This window comes from Oncorhynchus keta, chromosome 7 (assembly GCF_023373465.1).
Source record: "Oncorhynchus keta strain PuntledgeMale-10-30-2019 chromosome 7, Oket_V2, whole genome shotgun sequence".
Classification (NCBI taxonomy): Eukaryota; Metazoa; Chordata; class Actinopteri; order Salmoniformes; family Salmonidae; genus Oncorhynchus; species Oncorhynchus keta.
In genome coordinates this window covers 46,453,269-46,473,508 of record NC_068427.1, presented here as the reverse complement: position 1 = coordinate 46,473,508, position 20,240 = coordinate 46,453,269, and the positions used below count along the sequence as shown (strand labels likewise).

The window sequence follows — 20,240 nt, the reverse complement described above, 5'->3', positions numbered from 1 at the left end:
CTCTGCTGCGTTACTCCGCCCTCTGCTGCGTTACTCCGCCCTCTGCTGCGTTACTCCGCCCTCTGCTGCGTTACTCTGCCCTCTGTTGCGTTACTCTGCCCTCTGCTGCGTTACTCTGCCCTCTGCTGCGTTACTCTGCCCTCTGCTGCGTTACTCCGCCCTCTGCTGCCGCCCTCTGCTGCGTTACTCCGCCCTCTGCTGCGTTACTCCGCCCCTCTGTTACTCTGCCCTCTGTTCCGCCCTCTCCGCCCTCTGCTGCGTTACTCCGCCCTCTGCTGCGTTACTCTGCCCTCTGTTGCGTTACTCTGCCCTCTGCTGCGTTACTCTGCCCTCTGCTGCGTTACTCCGCCCTCTGCTGCGTTACTCCGCCCTCTGCTGCGTTACTCCGCCCTCTGCTGCGTTACTCCGCCCTCTGCTGCGTTACTCCGCCCTCTGCTGCGTTACTCCGCCCTCTGCTGCGTTACTCCGCCCTCTGCTGCGTTACTCCGCCCTCTGCTGCGTTACTCCGCCCTCTGCTGCGTTACTCCGCCCTCTGCTGCGTTACTCCGCCCTCTGATGCGTTACTCCGCCCTCTGCTGCGTTACTCCGCCCTCTGCTGCGTTACTCCGCCCTCTGCTGCGTTACTCCGCCCTCTGCTGCGTTACTCTGCCCTCTGCTGCGTTACTCTGCCCTCTGCTGCGTTACTCTGCCCTCTGCTGCGTTACTCTGCCCTCTGCTGCATTCTGCCCTCTGCTGGTTACTCCGCCCTCTGCTGCGTTACTCCGCCCTCTGATGCGTTACTCCGCCCTCTGCTGCGTTACTCCGCCCTCTGCTGCGTTACTCCGCCCTCTGATGCGTTACTCCGCCCTCTGATGCATTGAGTTGAATTGATTATTTCCCCAGTGGAGTAGCTAGCTGCACGTACGACTTGTGGATAGAAGCCCGATAGAAAAATGACTGGGGGAACAATTTAAGCAGTTGTTATATTGAAGTTTTACAAAAATAGTTTCTTGAGGTCTGGTGGAAGGAATCAGGCGTTGGTGCCAGACCTCTTTTTAAAGTTCTTCAGTCCCCTGGGATCTCATTACGCTCCCTATATTCCCACTTCTTAGCTTTAAGCAGGCAAGAGGAAGCTATTCAGATTTCTCACTTATATCTTAACCTCAGTCAGGGCTCTATGATAGGACACCTGCTTGGGCTTATTAGTGCCTTGTCTTCCCTTTTTTTGAATCGCCCTGTCTGCTGAGTGAAGGTGTCTGTTGAGTGAAGGTGTCTGTTGAGTGAAGGTGTCTGTTGAGTGAAGGTGTCTGCTGAGTGAAGGTGTCTGCTGAGTGAAGGTGTCTGCTGAGTGAAGGGGTCTGCTGAGTGAAGGGGTCTGCTGTATTTCAGAATGGGACAAGTAGTATAAAATACAGGGCCACGTATCTCAATATGCTAGTCAGATGAGAATGGCAATTAAATGTGCATTAAAGAGAGCGGGAAAAATTGACCCCCTATTTGTATAATCACCCTCTCTTTCTGGTCACTGAGTATTTCATTAAAGAGTGATGGCTGCAGGACACCTAAATATCCACAATCGGATTTAGAATGGAAACGAAGTGATGAAGAGACTGAAACAGAGGGGAAGGAATTAAGTGTTGAGACTCAGGACAACCCTGCTGTGAAGGGTTGAGACTCAGGACTCTACCCTGCTGTGAAGTGTTGAGACTCAGGACTCTACCCTGCTGTGAAGTGTTGAGACTCAGGACTCTATCCTGCTGTGATTGATAACCATCCCATCAGCTCCAGACCCTCATTTTTGCTTGTCCATGTCCTTTTTCCTGTGTCCGATCAGAAACAAACCAAGCGGTGCGGTGGCTGAGGACGACTGATGTAGCCATGTCAAGCCCCCCCCATTGGAAAGCTGCTGATGTATTGTCCCTGTTGCAGCCGGCCTACTGGTTACTTGTCAAGTTATTCACGTTACCATTCATATTCCTCCGTTTTTTATTTTTTTTTATCCCAAACCCAAATAAATATGACTGCTGCCCTGTTGGGAGTCCTGGAGGAAACGGGGAGGAGATGGGTGGGCTCAGATGAGACCAAATGTGTGAATAACCGACATCAGTGGTTTCTTTCAACTGTATTGTCCAAAAGACAGAGGTCCACTTGGCTTTGAGTTGAGGGACTTGACCCTCTCTCTCTTTCTGTTTCCACAGGTCATGAAACCTCAAGTGTCGTCCATTTTCACACATTTTGTTGAAGGGTTAAAGAAGTTCTACATCACCAAGGTAACGCGTTCTTAATGCGTCGGCGTGAATCCTAACTCCTCCTCTTTATGTAATTTCTATTTTTTGGGGGGGGGGGGGTGTTAAAGAAATGGTTATTTCCCTGTTTACCCCAGTTGAAAGGTTTCGATCCCCACCAGTTGGTGGTTGCCACCCTTCTGTTTGAAGGGGACCGCGAAAGGGTCCTGCAGCATGAAAAACAAGTGTATGACATCGCAGCAACATTTGGGTAAGTTGGTGGAAATGGGTGATCTATCAGCTGGAGAGGGATTCTCCATTCAACATGTCTTCTACTGAAGCTTCAACAGCAACAAACCTGCGTTCCTCTTTGACTTTCCCGATATGTTCAAAGCTCTTGCACACGTGGAATTTCAGGAAACTCTTTTGCCCTTCGTAACAACCCTGTAGACAACTGAAAGGCAAAACGAATCAGTGTGTGTGTGTGTGTGTGTGTGTGTTGTCCCAAAGGAGTCTGTGAGTAGGGACTTGGTAGTGAAGCTGTGCTGCAAAGCCCCTGTCTGAGGTGCCTGAGGGCTTCTGCGCTGGGCTGGGCCCCAACCCGCCAGGAGCCACACAGTTCCACACCATTACAGAAGAATCAGATCATACTGTAGCAACTCACTCCCTCCTTCCCTGGACACACCATCCTAGTTTCAAGTTTTATTAGTCGTATGTACAGGATACACGTGGGGTACACCGTCCAACGGGATACACGTGGGGTACACCGTCCAACGGGATACACGTGGGGTACACCGTCCAACGGGATACACGTGGGGTACACCGTCCAACGGGATACACGTGGGGTACACCGTCCAACGGGATACACGTGGGGTACACCGTCCAACGGGATACACGTGGGGTACACCGTCCAACGGGATACACGTGGGGTACACCGTCCAACGGGATACACGTGGGGTACACCGTCCAACGGGATACACGTGGGGTACACCGTCCAACGGGATACACGTGGGGTACACCGTCCAACGGGATACACGTGGGGTACACCGTCCAACGGGATACACGTGGGGTACACCGTCCAACGGGATACACGTGGGGTACACCGTCCAACGGGATACACGTGGGGTACACCGTCCAACGGGATACACGTGGGGTACACCTCGACAATGCAACAACAACAATAAATAATCAAATATCAGAACATAAAGTAAATGTCTCAGTAGAATAAACATTATTAACATCCCTATAATACAGGAAGGCACAATTTTACAGTCCAATATTTCCACGTATCAGGGAAGGGGGGATTGTGCAGTGGTACTATTTGGAGGGGACCTAGTCATCATAAACAAACCTTTAATTAAAACGCCACCTAATGACAAATTCCATTCTATTGTTGGTGAGCCTATGGATTTTGTAAGTTCCTGGCCCAGTGCAGAGCTTCCAGTCCGTTCCTCAGGTCACAGGCTTAGTGCCCTTCAGGCAATATCCCTAAACAATTCATGAGTTTAATCATTGATAAGGCCTCAACTACCAGGCGGTGCATTTTATTTATTTTCTCCATTTATTTCAAGTCAACCATCGCCTGTCGAGCACCTGTGATAGATGGGCTGGGTCTTGAAAGGGATATTTCTGTTTGTTTTCAGGAAACAAGGGGGAAAAGAACAGCTAAATCAATAGTGATTTCCTAATGAGCACTTCCTGATTTTAGTATTGGATTAACATTTGATTACCCGTGGCGGGTGATTGATGTGTGGGTGACTTGTAGGCATGTACGGAGATCCAATCATTGACCTGTGCATTGGGGAAGTGACGGGCACCACCGGCATCTGTGGTCCGAGGGAGTTGACCGGGCCAGAGAGGAATCTGTTTTTAAATATGAACCCTGTTATCTGTTTCCAGGGGCCTGGCAGCTGGAGAGGACAATGGGCAGAGAGGCTACATACTGACCTTTGTCATCGCTTACCTCCGGGTGGGTCATATCTCCCCCTCTGTTCTTTCTCCTCGTCTCAAATCAAATTGTATTGGACACATACACATGGTTAGCAGATGTTATTGCGAGTGTAGTGACATGCTTATGTAAATCTTATGTAAATCAATCTCCCCTCTACTCCTTCTCCCCCTCTGTTCCCACGTGTTCTCCTCTTCCTCCTCCTCCTCTGTTCCCACGTGTTCTCCTCCTCCTCTGTTCCCACGTGTTCTCCTCCTCCTCTGTTCCCACGTGTTCTCCTCCTCCTCTGTTCCCACGTGTTCTCCTCCTCCCTCTGTTCCCACGTGTTGTCTTCCTCCTCCTCCTCTGTTCTCTTCCTCCTCCTCCTCTGTTCCCACGTGTTGTTCTCCTCCTCCTCCTCTGTTCTCTTCCTCCTCCTCCTCTGTTCCCACGTGTTCTCCTCCTCCTCCTCCTCTGTTCCCACGTGTTCTCCTCCTCCTCCTCCTCTGTTCCCACGTGTTCTCCTCCTCCTCCTCCTCCTCTGTTCCCACGTGTTCTCCTCCTCCTCCTCCTCCTCTGTTCCCACGTGTTCTCCTCCTCCTCCTCCTCTGTTCCCACGTGTTCTCCTCCTCCTCCTCCTCTGTTCCCACGTGTTCTCTTCCTCCTCCTCCTCTGTTCCCACGTGTTCTCCTCCTCCTCCTCCTCTGTTCCCACGTGTTCTCTTCCTCCTCCTCCTCTGTTCTCTTCCTCCTCCTCCTCTGTTCTCTTCCTCCTCTTCTCTTCCTCCTCCTCCTCTGTTCTCTTCCTCCTCCTCCTCTGTTCTCTTCCTCCTCTGTTCTCCTCCTCCTCCTCCTCTGTTCTCTTCCTCCTCTGTTCTCTTCCTCCTCCTCCTCTGTTCTCTTCCTCCTCTGTTCTCTTCCTCCTCCTCCTCTGTTCTCTTCCTCCTCCTCCTCTGTTCTCTTCCTCCCTCTGTTCTCCTCCTCCTCCTCCTCTGTTCCCACGTGTTCTCTTCCTCCTCCTCCTCTGTTCCCACGTGTTCTCCTCCTCCTCCTCCTCTGTTCCCACGTGTTCTCTTCCTCCTCCTCCTCCTCTGTTCTCTGTTCCCACGTGTTCTCTTCCTCCTCCTCCTCCTCTGTTCCCACGTGTTCTCTTCCTCCTCCTCCTCCTCTGTTCCCACGTGTTCTCTTCCTCCTCCTCCTCCTCTGTTCCCACGTGTTCTCTTCCTCCTCCTCCTCCTCTGTTCCCACGTGTTCTCTTCCTCCTCCTCCTCCTCTGTTCCCACGTGTTCTCTTCCTCCTCCTCCTCTGTTCTCTTCCTCCTCCTCCTCTGTTCTCTTCCTCCTCTGTTCTCTTCCTCCTCCTCCTCTGTTCTCTTCCTCCTCTGTTCTCTTCCTCCTCCCTCTGTTCTCTTCCTCCTCCTCCTCTGTTCTCTTCCTCCTCCTCCTCTGTTCTCTTCCTCCTCCTCCTCTGTTCTCTTCCTCCTCTGTTCTCTTCCTCCTCCTCCTCTGTTCTCTTCCTCCTCTGTTCTCTTCCTCCTCTGTTCTCTTCCTCCTCCTCCTCTGTTCTCTTCCTCCTCCTCCTCTGTTCTCTTCCTCCTCCTCCTCTGTTCTCTTCCTCCTCTGTTCTCTTCCTCCTCCTCCTCCTCTGTTCCCACGTGTCCTCCTCCTCTGTTCCCACGTGTTCTCCTCCTCCTCCTCTGTTCCCACGTGTTCTCCTCCTCCTCTGTTCCCACGTGTTCTCCTCCTCCTCCTCTGTTCCCACGTGTTCTCCTCCTCCTCCTCCTCTGTTCCCACGTGTTCTCTTCCTCCTCCTCCTCTGTTCCCACGTGTTCTCTTCCTCCTCCTCCTCTGTTCCCACGTGTTCTCTTCCTCCTCCTCCTCTGTTCCCACGTGTTCTCTTCCTCCTCCTCCTCTGTTCCCACGTGTTCTCTTCCTCCTCCTCCTCTGTTCCCACGTGTTCTCTTCCTCCTCCTCCTCCTCTGTTCCCACGTGTTCTCTTCCTCCTCCTCCTCCTCTGTTCCCACGTGTTCTCTTCCTCCTCCTCCTCTGTTCCCACGTGTTCTCTTCCTCCTCCTCCTCTGTTCCCACGTGTTCTCTTCCTCCTCCTCCTCCTCTGTTCCCACGTGTTCTCCTCCTCCTCCTCCTCCTCCTCTGTTCCCACGTGTTCTCCTCCTCCTCCTCCTCCTCTGTTCCCACGTGTTCTCCTCCTCCTCCTCCTCCTCTGTTCCCACGTGTTCTCTTCCTCCTCCTCCTCTGTTCCCACGTGTTCTCTTCCTCCTCCTCCTCCTCTGTTCCCACGTGTTCTCTTCCTCCTCCTCCTCTGTTCCCACGTGTTCTCTTCCTCCTCCTCCTCTGTTCCCACGTGTTCTCTTCCTCCTCCTCCTCTGTTCCCACGTGTTCTCTTCCTCCTCCTCCTCTGTTCCCACGTGTTCTCTCCTCCTCCTCCTCTGTTCCCACGTGTTCTCCTCCTCCTCCTCTGTTCCCACGTGTTGTCCTCCTCCTCCTCTGTTCCCACGTGTTCTCCTCCTCCTCCTCTGTTCCCACGTGTTCTCGTCCTCCTCCTCCTCTGTTCCCACGTGTTGTTCTCCTCCTCCTCTGTTCCCACGTGTTCTCCTCCTCCTCCTCTGTTCCCACGTGTTCTCTTCCTCCTCCTCCTCTGTTCCCACGTGTTCTCTTCCTCCTCCTCCTCTGTTCCCACGTGTTCTCTTCCTCCTCCTCCTCTGTTCCCACGTGTTCTCTTCCTCCTCCTCCTCTGTTCCCACGTGTTCTCTTCCTCCTCCTCCTCTGTTCTCTTCCTCCTCCTCATCTGTTCTCTTCCTCCTCCTCATCTGTTCTCCTCCTCCTCCTCATCTGTTCCCACGTGTTCTCTTCCTCCTCCTCCTCTGTTCCCACGTGTTCTCCTTTATTTTTTTTCACATATTGTCCCCTTTAAAAAAATATATAATAATAATCCAAATAGTACAGAAATACTTGTTTATTTGTTGTCTTTTATCAACAGGACTTGGGGATGGACTACTGTGTGGTCGCAGAATCCTTTGAGACATCGGTGCCTTGGGACAGGTAAAGTTGAACCTTCTTTTGTAAATGAACAAGTATCTCTGATGGTGTGACACTTCTACATCACACACACACACACACACCTGCTTTCTCCCTCCATTAACTGGTTGTGTGTGTGGGAAGGAAGACTGCCTGACACTGCTGGAGGAGAGAGGGATGGAGTGACACAGCCAGTAGGAACAGGAATCTCCAACATTATTGGGTCAGCCTGTTAATTTGGTGTAAAACCCTTGTCGTTAGAAAGCCACAGCTCTTCCCACACATGAGGACACCCCCACCCCCCCCTCTCTTCCACACTCAGACACCAACACAGGCATGCTCAGTGTTCCACTGTGTAGACTGCCTGAGGGGGGAGACAGGGATCAGGCGTGCAGACCAGCATTACCCCTCCTCCTCCGTCTCTCCACACTCTGCTGCACATGCCTAGAGGAGAGTGAGCCAGTCTCTCACAGCTACCTAGCACTGCTGCAGTCTCCATAATGCAGTCTACCTAGCACTGCTGCGGTCTACCTAGCACTGCTGCGGTCTACCTAGCACTGCTGCGGTCTACCTAGCACTGCTGCGGTCTACCTAGCACTGCTGCGGTCTACCTAGCACTGCTGCGGTCTACCTAGCACTGCTGCGGTCTACCTAGCACTGCTGCGGTCTACCTAGCACTGCTGCGGTCTACCTAGCACTGCTGCGGTCTACCTAGCACTGCTGCGGTCTCCATAATACAGTCTACCTAGCACTGCTGCAGTCTACCTAGCACTGCTGCGGTCTCCCTAGCACTGCTGCGGTCTCCCTAGCACTGCTGCGGTCTACCTAGCACTGCTGCGGTCTCCCTAGCACTGCTGCGGTCTCCCTAGCACTGCTGCGGTCTCCATAATACAGTCTACCTAGCACTGCTGCGGTCTACCTAGCACTGCTGCGGTCTCCATAATACAGTCTACCTAGCACTGCTGCGGTCTACCTAGCACTGCTGCGGTCTCCATAATACAGTCTACCTAGCACTGCTGCGGTCTACCTAGCACTGCTGCGGTCTACCTAGCACTGCTGCGGTCTCCATAATACAGTCTACCTAGCACTGCTGCAGTCTACCTAGCACTGCTGCAGTCTACCTAGCACTGCTGCGGTCTACCTAGCACTGCTGCGGTCTACCTAGCACTGCTGCGGTCTACCTAGCACTGCTGCGGTCTACCTAGCACTGCTGCGGTCTACCTAGCACTGCTGCGGTCTCCATAATACAGTCTACCTAGCACTGCTGCAGTCTACCTAGCACTGCTGCAGTCTACCTAGCACTGCTGCAGTCTACCTAGCACTGCTGCGGTCTACCTAGCACTGCTGCGGTCTACCTAGCACTGCTGCGGTCTACCTAGCACTGCTGCGGTCTCCATAATACAGTCTACCTAGCACTGCTGCGGTCTACCTAGCACTGCTGCGGTCTACCTAGCACTGCTGCGGTCTACCTAGCACTGCTGCGGTCTACCTAGCACTGCTGCGGTCTACCTAGCACTGCTGCGGTCTACCTAGCACTGCTGCGGTCTACCTAGCACTGCTGCGGTCTCCATAATACAGTCTACCTAGCACTGCTGCGGTCTACCTAGCACTGCTGCGGTCTACCTAGCACTGCTGCGGTCTACCTAGCACTGCTGCGGTCTACCTAGCACTGCTGCGGTCTACCTAGCACTGCTGCGGTCTACCTAGCACTGCTGCGGTCTACCTAGCACTGCTGCGGTCTACCTAGCACTGCTGCGGTCTACCTAGCACTGCTGCGGTCTACCTAGCACTGCTGCGGTCTACCTAGCACTGCTGCGGTCTACCTAGCACTGCTGCGGTCTACCTAGCACTGCTGCGGTCTACCTAGCACTGCTGCGGTCTACCTAGCACTGCTGCAGTCTCCATCATGCAGTCTACCTAGCACTGCTGCAGTCTACCTAGCACTGCTGCAGTCTCCATCATGCAGTCTACCTAGCACTGCTGCGGTCTACCTAGCACTGCTGCGGTCTCCATCATGCAGTCTACCTAGCACTGCTGCAGTCTACCTAGCACTGCTGCAGTCTCCATCATGCAGTCTACCTAGCACTGCTGCAGTCTACCTAGCACTGCTGCAGTCTCCATCATGCAGTCTACCTAGCACTGCTGCGGTCTACCTAGCACTGCTGCGGTCTCCATCATGCAGTCTACCTAGCACTGCTGCAGTCTACCTAGCACTGCTGCAGTCTACCTAGCACTGCTGCAGTCTACCTAGCACTGCTGCAGTCTCCATCATGCAGTCTACCTAGCACTGCTGCAGTCTACCTAGCACTGCTGCAGTCTACCTAGCACTGCTGCAGTCTCCATCATGCAGTCTACCTAGCACTGCTGCGGTCTACCTAGCACTGCTGCGGTCTCCATCATGCAGTCTACCTAGCACTGCTGCGGTCTCCATCATGCAGTCTACCTAGCACTGCTGCGGTCTCCATCATGCAGTCTACCTAGCACTGCTGCGGTCTCCATCATGCAGTCTACCTAGCACTGCTGCGGTCTCCATCATGCAGTCTACCTAGCACTGCTGCGGTCTCCATCATGCAGTCTACCTAGCACTGCTGCGGTCTCCATCATGCAGTCTACCTAGCACTGCTGCAGTCTACCTAGCACTGCTGCAGTCTCCATCATGCAGTCTACCTAGCACTGCCGCAGTCTACCTAGCACTGCTGCAGTCTCCATCATGCAGTCTACCTAGCACTGCTGCGGTCTACCTAGCACTGCTGCGGTCTACCTAGCACTGCTGCGGTCTCCATCATGCAGTCTACCTAGCACTGCTGCGGTCTCCATCATGCAGTCTACCTAGCACTGCTGCGGTCTCCATCATGCAGTCTACCTAGCACTGCTGCGGTCTCCATCATGCGGTCTACCTAGCACTGCTGCGGTCTCCATCATGCAGTCTACCTAGCACTGCTGCGGTCTCCATCATGCAGTCTACCTAGCACTGCTGCGGTCTCCATCATGCAGTCTACCTAGCACTGCTGCGGTCTCCATCATGCAGTCTACCTAGCACTGCTGCAGTCTCCATAATGCGGTCTACCTAGCACTGCTGCAGTCTCCATAATGCAGTCTACCTAGCACTGCTGCAGTCTCCATAATGCAGTCTACCTAGCACTGCTGCAGTCTCCATAATGCAGTCTACCTAGCACTGCTGCAGTCTCCATCATGCGGTCTACCTAGCACTGCTGCTGTCTCCATCATGCAGTCTACCTAGCACTGCTGCAGTCTCCATCATGCAGTCTACCTAGCACTGCTGCAGTCTCCATCATGCAGTCTACCTAGCACTGCTGCAGTCTCCATCATGCAGTCTACCTAGCACTGCTGCAGTCTCCATAATGCAGTCTACCTAGCACTGCTGCAGTCTCCATCATGCAGTCTACCTAGCACTGCTGCAGTCTACCTAGCACTGCTGCAGTCTACCTAGCACTGCTGCAGTCTCCATCATGCGGTCTACCTAGCACTGCTGCAGTCTCCATCATGCAGTCTACCTAGCACTGCTGCAGTCTCCACTTGTCTGTCAATGTACTCCACTGTTCATGGCCAGAGGTCACCTTTTCTCAAACTCAGACAGCTCAGCGTCTCCTGTTATACTGTGTTAAATCACGGTGTTGCGGAGCCTATTCCCTATTTATAGTGCCCTACTTTTGACTAGGGCCTATAGGACTCTGTAGGGAATAGGGTGTCATGTGTGAAGCAGACATGGCTTTCATCACGTCTTCATGATATGTTTCCTGTGTTGTCTTCAGGGTACTGGACCTTTGCCAGAATGTCAAGGAGAGAATTATCAGAGAGTGTAAAGAAAGAGGAGCCCAGTTTCAACCGTTGACCTCATGCAGGTACGTTTAGCACCTGTCTCTGTTCCTTGCTAAAACATACTTGCTGGCATTGTGGAGGTCATCTCTGCATAACCTCTATGTAATGTCTGTGTCCAGCTAGATGAGTCAACGACTGTAGGTCGTGCGGGGGACTGTAGGTCGTGCGGGGGACTGTAGGTCGTGCGGGGGACTGTAGGTCGTGCGGGGGACTGTAGGTCGTGCGGGGGACTGTAGGTCGTGCGGGGGACTGTAGGTCGTGCGGGGGACTGTAGGTCGTTTGAAAAAAAAAAATCTGCATTGGACCATTGTGGTTGATCACATGACTCTCATCTAAGATGTGTTCTCTGCTATGAGTGAGCCTGTAGTGTGTGACCAGACAGGAGAGGAATCCTGGGACCTTCCTGTGTGACCTGGCAACACACAACATTTCCTGCTTCTTGCTCACTGGGGACAAATTAGGGCCCAACCTGATTATGCTTCAGCCATTCATTTCCCGTCTGCAGTCTTGTCAACAAGATAGATTTGTCCGTTTAACCTCTAGAAGCCGGTGCACCCGCTGAGTGATAGGCCAGGTCACTGGAACAACGGCTCTGCCTACAACAAAAGGGACACAAAAGAAACAAGGAAATCACTTGTACACTGTTTTCATCCCTGAGGCACAGTGTTGCATTATAAGGGTCTAGTTTCATGTTCAATGCAGACATTTTGACCCTGGTTAGAGAGAGCTATAGTAAATAATACAAATGACTACTAAGAAGGATGATATCCATCGATTTGCTAATGAAAAGGAAATCAAACATGAGTTATGTCACATTAGTCCTGCACTTCTTGTAAAAAGAAACAAATAGCCCCTTAATTTTGTTTTCATCTTTTGAACGGTGCAAAAAATTGTCACAGTAATTTATTATAGCTTCCTGTTGCATATTCATGTGAAAGGAACCATCTTTAAAGCCAATCGTGGACAGCCAGTGTTGAAGCATGTTGTAAATGTAGCTCAGAGGATCCAATCGGAGTGTACTGATGGCCGTTTCAATGTCCTGATAATGGGGCGTTATTCAAGGTGGCAGATCCAATGCACCTCTCCTCCGCTTGTCAGACACCATGAGGGGGAATTGGGTTCAGAGGGAAAGCCCCGCCTCTCAGCTCAGTCTGCTTGCCCTCTGATTCAAATGATTTTTTTTTTTATAAATTGCATTTAATTGATACAAAATAGATTTTGGTTCAACAATTTCGACATTTCCCTATTTTTAAACTCGTGGAGATAAATTACAGAGGGACGAGTGATTGAAAAGTGGGAACAACAAACCACAAGGTGAACAAGCCTATATTTTCTGTTGCGTATATCATGACGTTAAAACCCTTTTCTCCTGTCTTGCAGAGTGACTCAGACCTATGACTCTGGCGCATGTATATACTTCTACTTTTCCTTCAACTACAGAGGACTGGCGGATCCAGTACATACATACGAACAAGTGGAGGTAAATCTACAGAGCACTCCAAGTCTGTACTGCCTAACCACTCAGAGACACGCATTATATCTAACCTGAAATGTTACCCCTCAGGAGGGAAAATACACAACCATGGTTTTAAGGTGATCGTCATAGTTACATAATGTGTTAATTGATGTATTTATTGATATTGTCCTTTCCCAGCATGCTGCCAGAGAGGAGATCCTAGCCAATGGAGGAAGCCTCTCGCACCACCATGGAGGTAGTCAAGTGAACATCCCTACGTCCAGCCACGCCCCTATGTCTAGCCACGCCCCGATGTCTAGCCACGCCCATACGTCTAGCCACGCCCCCATGTCTAGCCATTTAATCTTTTTCCAAATTTCTTCATATCAAAACCTACAAATTCATAAAATTGACTTGCCTATTCATTTACGTAGATGGACGGCACACCAGTGGTTTAAAGATCCCCTTAGAAAGCACACCAGTGGTTTAAAGATCCCCTTAGACGGCACGCCAGTGGTTTAAAGATCCCCTTAGACGGCACGCCAGTGGTTTAAAGATCCCCTTAGACGGCACGCCAGTGGTTTAAAGATCCCCTTAGACGGCACGCCAGTGGTTTAAAGATCCCCTTAGACGGCACGCCAGTGGTTTAAAGATCCCCTTAGACGGCACGCCAGTGGTTTAAAGATCCCCTTAGACGGCACGCCAGTGGTTTAAAGATCCCCTTAGAAAGCACGCCAGTGGTTTAAAGATCCCCTTAGACGGCACGCCGGTGGTTTAAAGATCCCCTTAGACGGCACGCCGGTGGTTTAAAGATCCCCTTAGACGGCACGCCGGTGGTTTAAAGATCCCCTTAGACGGCACGCCGGTGGTTTAAAGATCCCCTTAGAAAGCACGCCGGTGGTTTAAAGATCCCCTTAGACGGCACGCCGGTGGTTTAAAGATCCCCTTAGACGGCACGCCGGTGGTTTAAAGATCCCCTTAGACGGCACGCCGGTGGTTTAAAGATCCCCTTAGACGGCACGCCGGTGGTTTAAAGATCCCCTTAGACGGCACGCCGGTGGTTTAAAGATCCCCTTAGACGGCACGCCAGTGGTTTAAAGATCCCCTTAGACGGCACGCCAGTGGTTTAAAGATCCCCTTAGACGGCACGCCAGTGGTTTAAAGATCCCCTTAGACGGCACGCCAGTGGTTTAAAGATCCCCTTAGAAAGCACAGCAGTGGTTTAAAGATCCCCTTAGAAAGCACGCCAGTGGTTTAGTCTCGTGAAGGCAGTCTGTCAGGCTCTGTGCTGCTGTATAAAAGTGAGCCAGTCTTTTTCTAAACCTCCTGTTTTGGCTTGGAGATCTTCCATCGCTTACTTCACACCTCCAAAGTTTCCCACAGTACAGAGAAATGGCTCTTTGTTCATCTCAACACGGGCCAAATGAAACGTGAGCAGGGGAGGGAGTGTGAAGCAAATATCAGGGCAAACCCTAATGGCTGCCTCATCTATATTGCCAGGCGCCTCGTCTGTTTTCATACATCACTTCAGGCTATTCGTCACGCCTGCCAGAAACAGCACGCAGTGAATCAGCTGCGATATGAAATCACCATTTCTCCTGAAGGTGGGGAAGGTTAAAAATGAACAGATTGCTAATATAAGAAGGCAGTGGGCCAGGGTAAATGATGTTGCTGTTATCACCCAGTATTTACTGCCCTCCAAATAGTGGGTCACCACCCAGCCAGCCACCCACCCACCCAGCCACCCACCCACCCAGCCAGCCAGCCAGCCACCCACCCAGGGCTGAGTAGAAGGGTGTGCAGCAGGGAGGAGGGGATATTGATGCAGCTCCTGGGTGCGAGGCCCGCTCTGTAATTGTGATTAATAACAGCCTGCTATCTGGGCGCAGACAGGCGGTTTGTCTGCCCACAATCAACACATGACAAATGGAGCTCGTCTCACTGGGGTGTGTAGCAAAGAAAACCGATGTAGTCTGGGAAGGCATGGTGGGAGGGGCCACCACAGGAAATATACATTATTTCAGGGTGTGCAGAGATAGTATTCCACCCCCTGATTCAATACACGTTAGAATCACCTTTGGCAGCGATTACAGCTGTGAGTCTTTCTGGGTAAGTCTCTAAGAGCTGTGAGTCTTTCTGGGTAAGTCTCTAAGAGCTGTGTGTCTTTCTGGGTAAGTCTCTAAGAGCTTTGTACACCAATATTTACACATTATTATTTTTATATTGTTCAACCTCTTGTCAAATTGGTTGTTGATCATTGCTAGACAGCCATTTTCCAGTCTTGCCATAGATATTTAAGTCAAAACTCTAACTAGGTCACTCAGGAACATTACATTTGTCCTTTTGTTAAGCAACTCCAGTGTAGATTTGGCCTTGTGTTTTAGGTTATTGTCCTGCTGAAAGGTGAATTTGTCTCCCAGTGTCTGTTGGAAAGCAGACTGAACCAGGTTTTCCTCTAGGATTTTGCCTGTGCTTAGCTCTATTCCGTTTTATTTTTATCCTGAAAAACTCCCTAGTCCTTGCCGATGACAAGCATACATACCCATAAACTGCAGCCAACACCATTCTTTGAAATATGATGAGTGGAACTCTGTGTTGTGTTGGATTAGCCCCAAACATAAAGCTTTGTATTCAGGACATAAAGTTGATTTCTTTGCCACATTTTTTTGCAGTTTTAATTCGGGGCCTGTTTTGGAGTGTTTCACTCTGTCATTTAGGTTAGTATTGTGGAGTAACTACAATGTTGTTCATCTATCCTCCTCTTTTCTCTCATCACAGCCATTAAAATAACTGTTTTAATGTCACCATTGGAGTCATTGTGAAATCCCTGAGCGGTTTCCTACCTTTACAGGCTTCCTTCCTGACGTAGATGCCGGAATATTTGTAGTGACTGGGTGTATTGATACACCATCCAAAGTGTAATTAATAACTTCACCATGCTCAATGGTATAGCTAAAAAAGAAATGCAGACATTGAATATCTCTTTGAGCGTTGTGAAGTTATTAATGACACTTTTGAATGGTTTATCAATACACCCAGTCACTACAAAGTAACAAGTGTCCTTCCTTCCTTCCATCTTCCTCAGGTGCCGGGGAGGAAGGAAACAGGGATTTCACCATGAAGCCAATTGTGACTTTAAAACAGTTAGTTCTCCTATCACAGCCATTTAAAAACTCTGAGGATGGATCTACAACATTGTAATTACTCCACAATACTAACCTCTAATTGACGGAGTGAAAAAAGGTAATCCTGTACAGAATAAAAGTATTCCAAAATGTGCTTCCTGTTTGCAATAAGGTAATAAGTTAAACTGCTAAAAATGTGGCAAAGAAATTCATTTTTTGTTTGGGATAAACACAACACATCACTGAGTACCACTCGTCAAGGTTTTAAACATTTTTTAAAATTACTTTTACCCCCTTTTTCTCCCCAATTTTGTGATATCCAATTGGTAGTTACTCTTGTCTCATCACTGCAACTCCCATGCAGACTCGGGAGAGGCGAGGCTCGAGTCAGTGTGCACGCACCCGGCCCGCCACAGGAGTTGCTAGAGCGCATTGGGACAAGGACAAGGACATCCCTGCCGACCAAACCATCCCCTAACCCGGACGACGCTGGGCTAATTGTGAGCCGCCCCATGGGTCTCCCGGTAGCGGCCGGCTGCGACAGAGCCTGAACTCGAACCAGGATCTCTAGTGCCACAGCTAGCAACTGCGATGCAGTGCCTTATAGACCACTGTGCCACTCTGGAAACTATCATACTCTCAAGCATGGCAGTGGCTGCATTAAGTTACTGCTATGCTTGTCATTGGCAAGGACTGACAAGTTTTATGCTGTTGGATGAAAAATAATAGAGCTACGGTGAACGGAATGGTTACCAAGACGACAGTGAATGTTCCTGATTGGCAGAGTTAGTTTTGACTTAAATCGCTTTGAAAATCTATGGCAAGACGTGAAAACGGCTGTCTAGTAATGACCAACCAACAACCAACTTGACAGGGTATTATGTGTAGATGGGTGGGTGGGTGGGGGGACGGACGATTGGACTCCATTTTGAATTCAAGCTGTTACACAACAAAATGTGGAATAAGGGGTACAAATAGTTTCTGAAGGCACTGTATGCTCTGTGTACTACCAAAGTATGTGTTCATGGCTCCTGCTCAAGTTCATTCTGTTCTCAGGGCTGTTTTATAGAATAGTGTGCTGTTGTTAAAAACTGCGTGACCTTACGCTTGATCCTTACCCAGACACTGAGTAAACAACACACTGCTAGCAACCTACTCTTCAAAGATCCAATGTTTTGCTTTCAGATTGAATCTTGTTTCATCAACATTGTGTTTGCTCGTCTTTTATTCACGATTTGGGAGATGCAGAAGTCTATTGCCATTCTATAACTGACAGTGGATTAAACAAGTCCTAAACTCCTGGCCTCCAGACATCCTGTGGTCAGTGTTGGGTTCTTGGTGCTGACGGTGTCCCTCTCAGGGACCAGTGACAACCTGTCCCTCTCCCAGAGGCTCCAGACTCCCTGCATAGGTCCTTGCAGGACTGGGGGCTCTGGAATGTGTCTGTTTGGACAGCTGGTAAAGCAGAGCGCTGGTTTTGGTACCTTGCTGGGCACCCTGGCCAGGCCTGACCCATGCTGTTCCACCTCCATTGGCCCACGGCCAGAAGAGAGGTGTGGGCGGGGGGGGGCAGCCCACTTGGACTTTTAGGGCTGTTTTATTCAGCCTGAGGGGAACAACACACCCATGTTGACATCTGTGGGAGGAGAATGGGCTTGGTGAACATGAGAGAGGGAAAGGCAGAGCCAGCCGGGGAACACGCAGAGCCTAATGAGTTTGATAGGCTGTTGGGCTCCATAAATCATGCCATGCAAAATATTTCTCCTCTCTGAATAAAGGCATTTATCACCCTCTGTTTATTCACTCACTCTAACAAGATGGATTGTCTCCCAGCAGCCACCTGGGCAATCGGGCGTGCTGATTTTGCCTCCTTGGTGTTTTTTTCTTTTTTTCTTCTCTCTATCTCTCCAGTTGGGAAACTTCGTAAGGAGTGGATGAAGGACAGCATCTCTAACGTGGGCGTCGGGATGCTCAAGTCCGTTAAGGACTGTGGACCCGGAAAACATTTTCGGCAACCGAAACCTCCTGTAATTTATTTACATGACATTTTTATAACAACCTCTTGGAATAATGGTTACTAAATATGACGAGCAGTATCAATGTCTTTCACCTTCGGGTTGACTTCGTTGTGCAGTCAACATCAGTCAGATGACTTGCCTTGCGTTACATTACTCAACATGCTGGGGCGGAAGGGAAGCCTGGTGGTTAGAGCGTTGGACTAGTAACCGGAAGGTTGCAAGTTCGAATCCCCGAGCTGACACGGTACAAATCTGTCGTTCTGCCCCTGAACAGGCAGTTAACCCACTGTTCCTAGGCCGTCATTGAAAATAAGAATTTGTTCTTAACTGACTTGCCTAGTAAAATAAAGGTAAAATTAAAAATAAATGCTGTAACAATAATGGTCTATGATTAATTTAGAAGCTCATTGCATTTTGTCACTAAAGCACCTTATACCACCCACCACTGCGACTTGTATGCTCTAGTCGGCTGGCCCTCACTACATATTCGTCGCCAGACCCACTGGCTCCAGGTCATCTACAAGTCCATGCTAGGTAAAGCTCCGCCTTATCTCAGTTCACTGGTCACGATGGCAACACCCATCCGTAGCACGCGCTCCAGCAGGTGTATCTCACTGATCATCCCTAAAGCCAACACCTCATTTGGCCGTCTTTCGTTCCAGTACTCTGCTGCCTGTGACTGGAACGAATTGCAAAAATCGCTGAAGTTGGAGACTTTTATCTCCCTCACCAACTTCAAACATCAGCTATCCGAGCAGCTAACCGATCGCTGCAGCTGTACATAGTCTATAGGTAAATAGCTCACCCATTTTCACCTACCTCATTCCCATACTGTTTTTATACTGTTTTTATTTATTTACTTTTCTGCTCTTTTGCACACCAATATCTCTACCTGTACATGCCCATCTGATCATTTATCACTCCAGTGTTAATCTGCAAAAATTGTATTATTCGCCTACCTCCTCATGCCTTTTGCACACATTGTATATAGACTGCCCATTTTTTTCTACTGTGTTATTGACTTGCTAATTGTTTACTCCATGTGTAACTCTGTGTTGTCTGTTCACACTGCTATGCTTTATCTTGGCCAGGTCGCAGTTGCAAATGAGAACTTGTTCTCAACTAGCCTACCTGGTTAAATAAAGGTAAAATAAAAATAAAATCAGGTCCTCAGTAGTGTCCTCGTCCAAGATGATCTGGTGAATGAAGCCGTGTGTATCATACTGACGATAGTACTGTAAATGTTGATAATTTCAGTCACGTGTATACAACCACGCCGTAAGAATGGCCTTTTCATATTGTACATGATGCAGGATAACATTTTGCCTACAATTTAATTGTTTCCTATAATTCTTGCCAATTTCATTAACTAGATTTTTTTTTTTGGTAGATGTTTATTTTACCTGTGTTTTGGCAGTACTTTAGCAGGGAGTTCTAGATGAATGCTTTTTCTAAAGCTCTGTGCCTTTCTGAAGATGTTTCTTCACCCTTTCCTACAACACACACACACACACACACACACACACAGGAAGCTTGACTGGTTTGTTTATGGCATCCTGTATGTTCCCTTATGTGTGTGTCCTTCATTCTAGATTTCCTGTTTCCAGTTGGTCTTTCCTTCTCCACTCAAGCCGTGTATTACTTATACTATTAATGATTACCGAGAGATGTGTGTTTTGTTTTACCTACCTAAGAGGATTTATATTACGTTGGAAGTCGTGCCTCTTCTGAAAATGTTAAGTTGTTAACGTTAAACTGTTTATGAAGAAACTAGGATATGATGCGTATCAACTTATTTTTATTTCTTTTAGATTTGACCTTGCATGGTTTTTGCCTGTCATACAGAGTTCAGTTTGTGGACAGAGACATACCTGCTTTTAGTGTGAATGTAACGGATGTGAAACGGCTAGCTTAGCGGTGTGCGCTAAATAGCGTTTCAATCGGTTACGTCACTTGCTCTGAGACCTGCAAGAGCCGCGGCTTTTGTGGAGCGATGGGTAACGATGCTTCGAGGGTGACTGTTGTCGATGTGTGCAGAGGGTCCCTGGTTCGCGCCCGGGTATGGGCGAGGGGACGGACGTAAAGTTATTCTGTTACATGAACGTGTTACAGACGACTGAATACCCATGTTTGTACCAAAGACTTTCAGCACAGCCCTTTCACTACTTTATATATGCCGTATAGTTCAATGCCGAAGTTCATACAGTTAACCTGTATCCTGATGAAACTTTTTTTTTTCGATATGCAAATTTACAAATATCAAAAGATGTGTTCATATTTGTTACTTTAAATGTTACGTGTTCATGTCAAATAAAAACATTTTCTTTAAATTCAATTACAATATTTTGTCACTACTTAAAACAGTTGCTTGTAGTTAGAGATTGTATTTAGACAACAACGAAATGCATCCGACTGAATTGTCTTCCCTGGTGAGCGTCCCAGCGTTGTGGTAATGTTGGAAACGATACATTTGAGTGAAAGATAATTGTACCTTTCGTCACAATTTACAGATGATTATGCTTATCAGTTTGGCCTCTTTGCGAGGCATGTGTCGATGTTGTGCCCAATCCTAAACTCAGACATGGGATTGTACTGTACGGTGCTAAAGTAAGATACATGAAATGTATTGCTGCCGT

At 49.3% G+C, this 20,240-nt stretch overlaps 1 protein-coding gene across 1 annotated transcript in view; it reads left to right on the top strand.

Annotated features, from left to right (window-relative positions):
* The window catches only part of LOC118386447 (alkyldihydroxyacetonephosphate synthase, peroxisomal-like), a 33,460-nt gene extending 13,521 nt beyond the window's left edge, over positions 1–19,939 (top strand). Inside the window, 9 exon segments of the mRNA XM_052521811.1 lie at positions 2,178–2,249; positions 2,363–2,475; positions 4,104–4,173; positions 7,128–7,189; positions 10,939–11,028; positions 12,386–12,485; positions 12,660–12,717; positions 17,498–17,573; positions 17,575–19,939. Coding sequence (XP_052377771.1) covers positions 2,178–2,249; positions 2,363–2,475; positions 4,104–4,173; positions 7,128–7,189; positions 10,939–11,028; positions 12,386–12,485; positions 12,660–12,717; positions 17,498–17,573; positions 17,575–17,617 — 684 coding nt within the window. The 3' untranslated portion in view covers positions 17,618–19,939.
* The last annotated feature ends 301 nt before the right edge of the window (positions 19,940–20,240 follow it).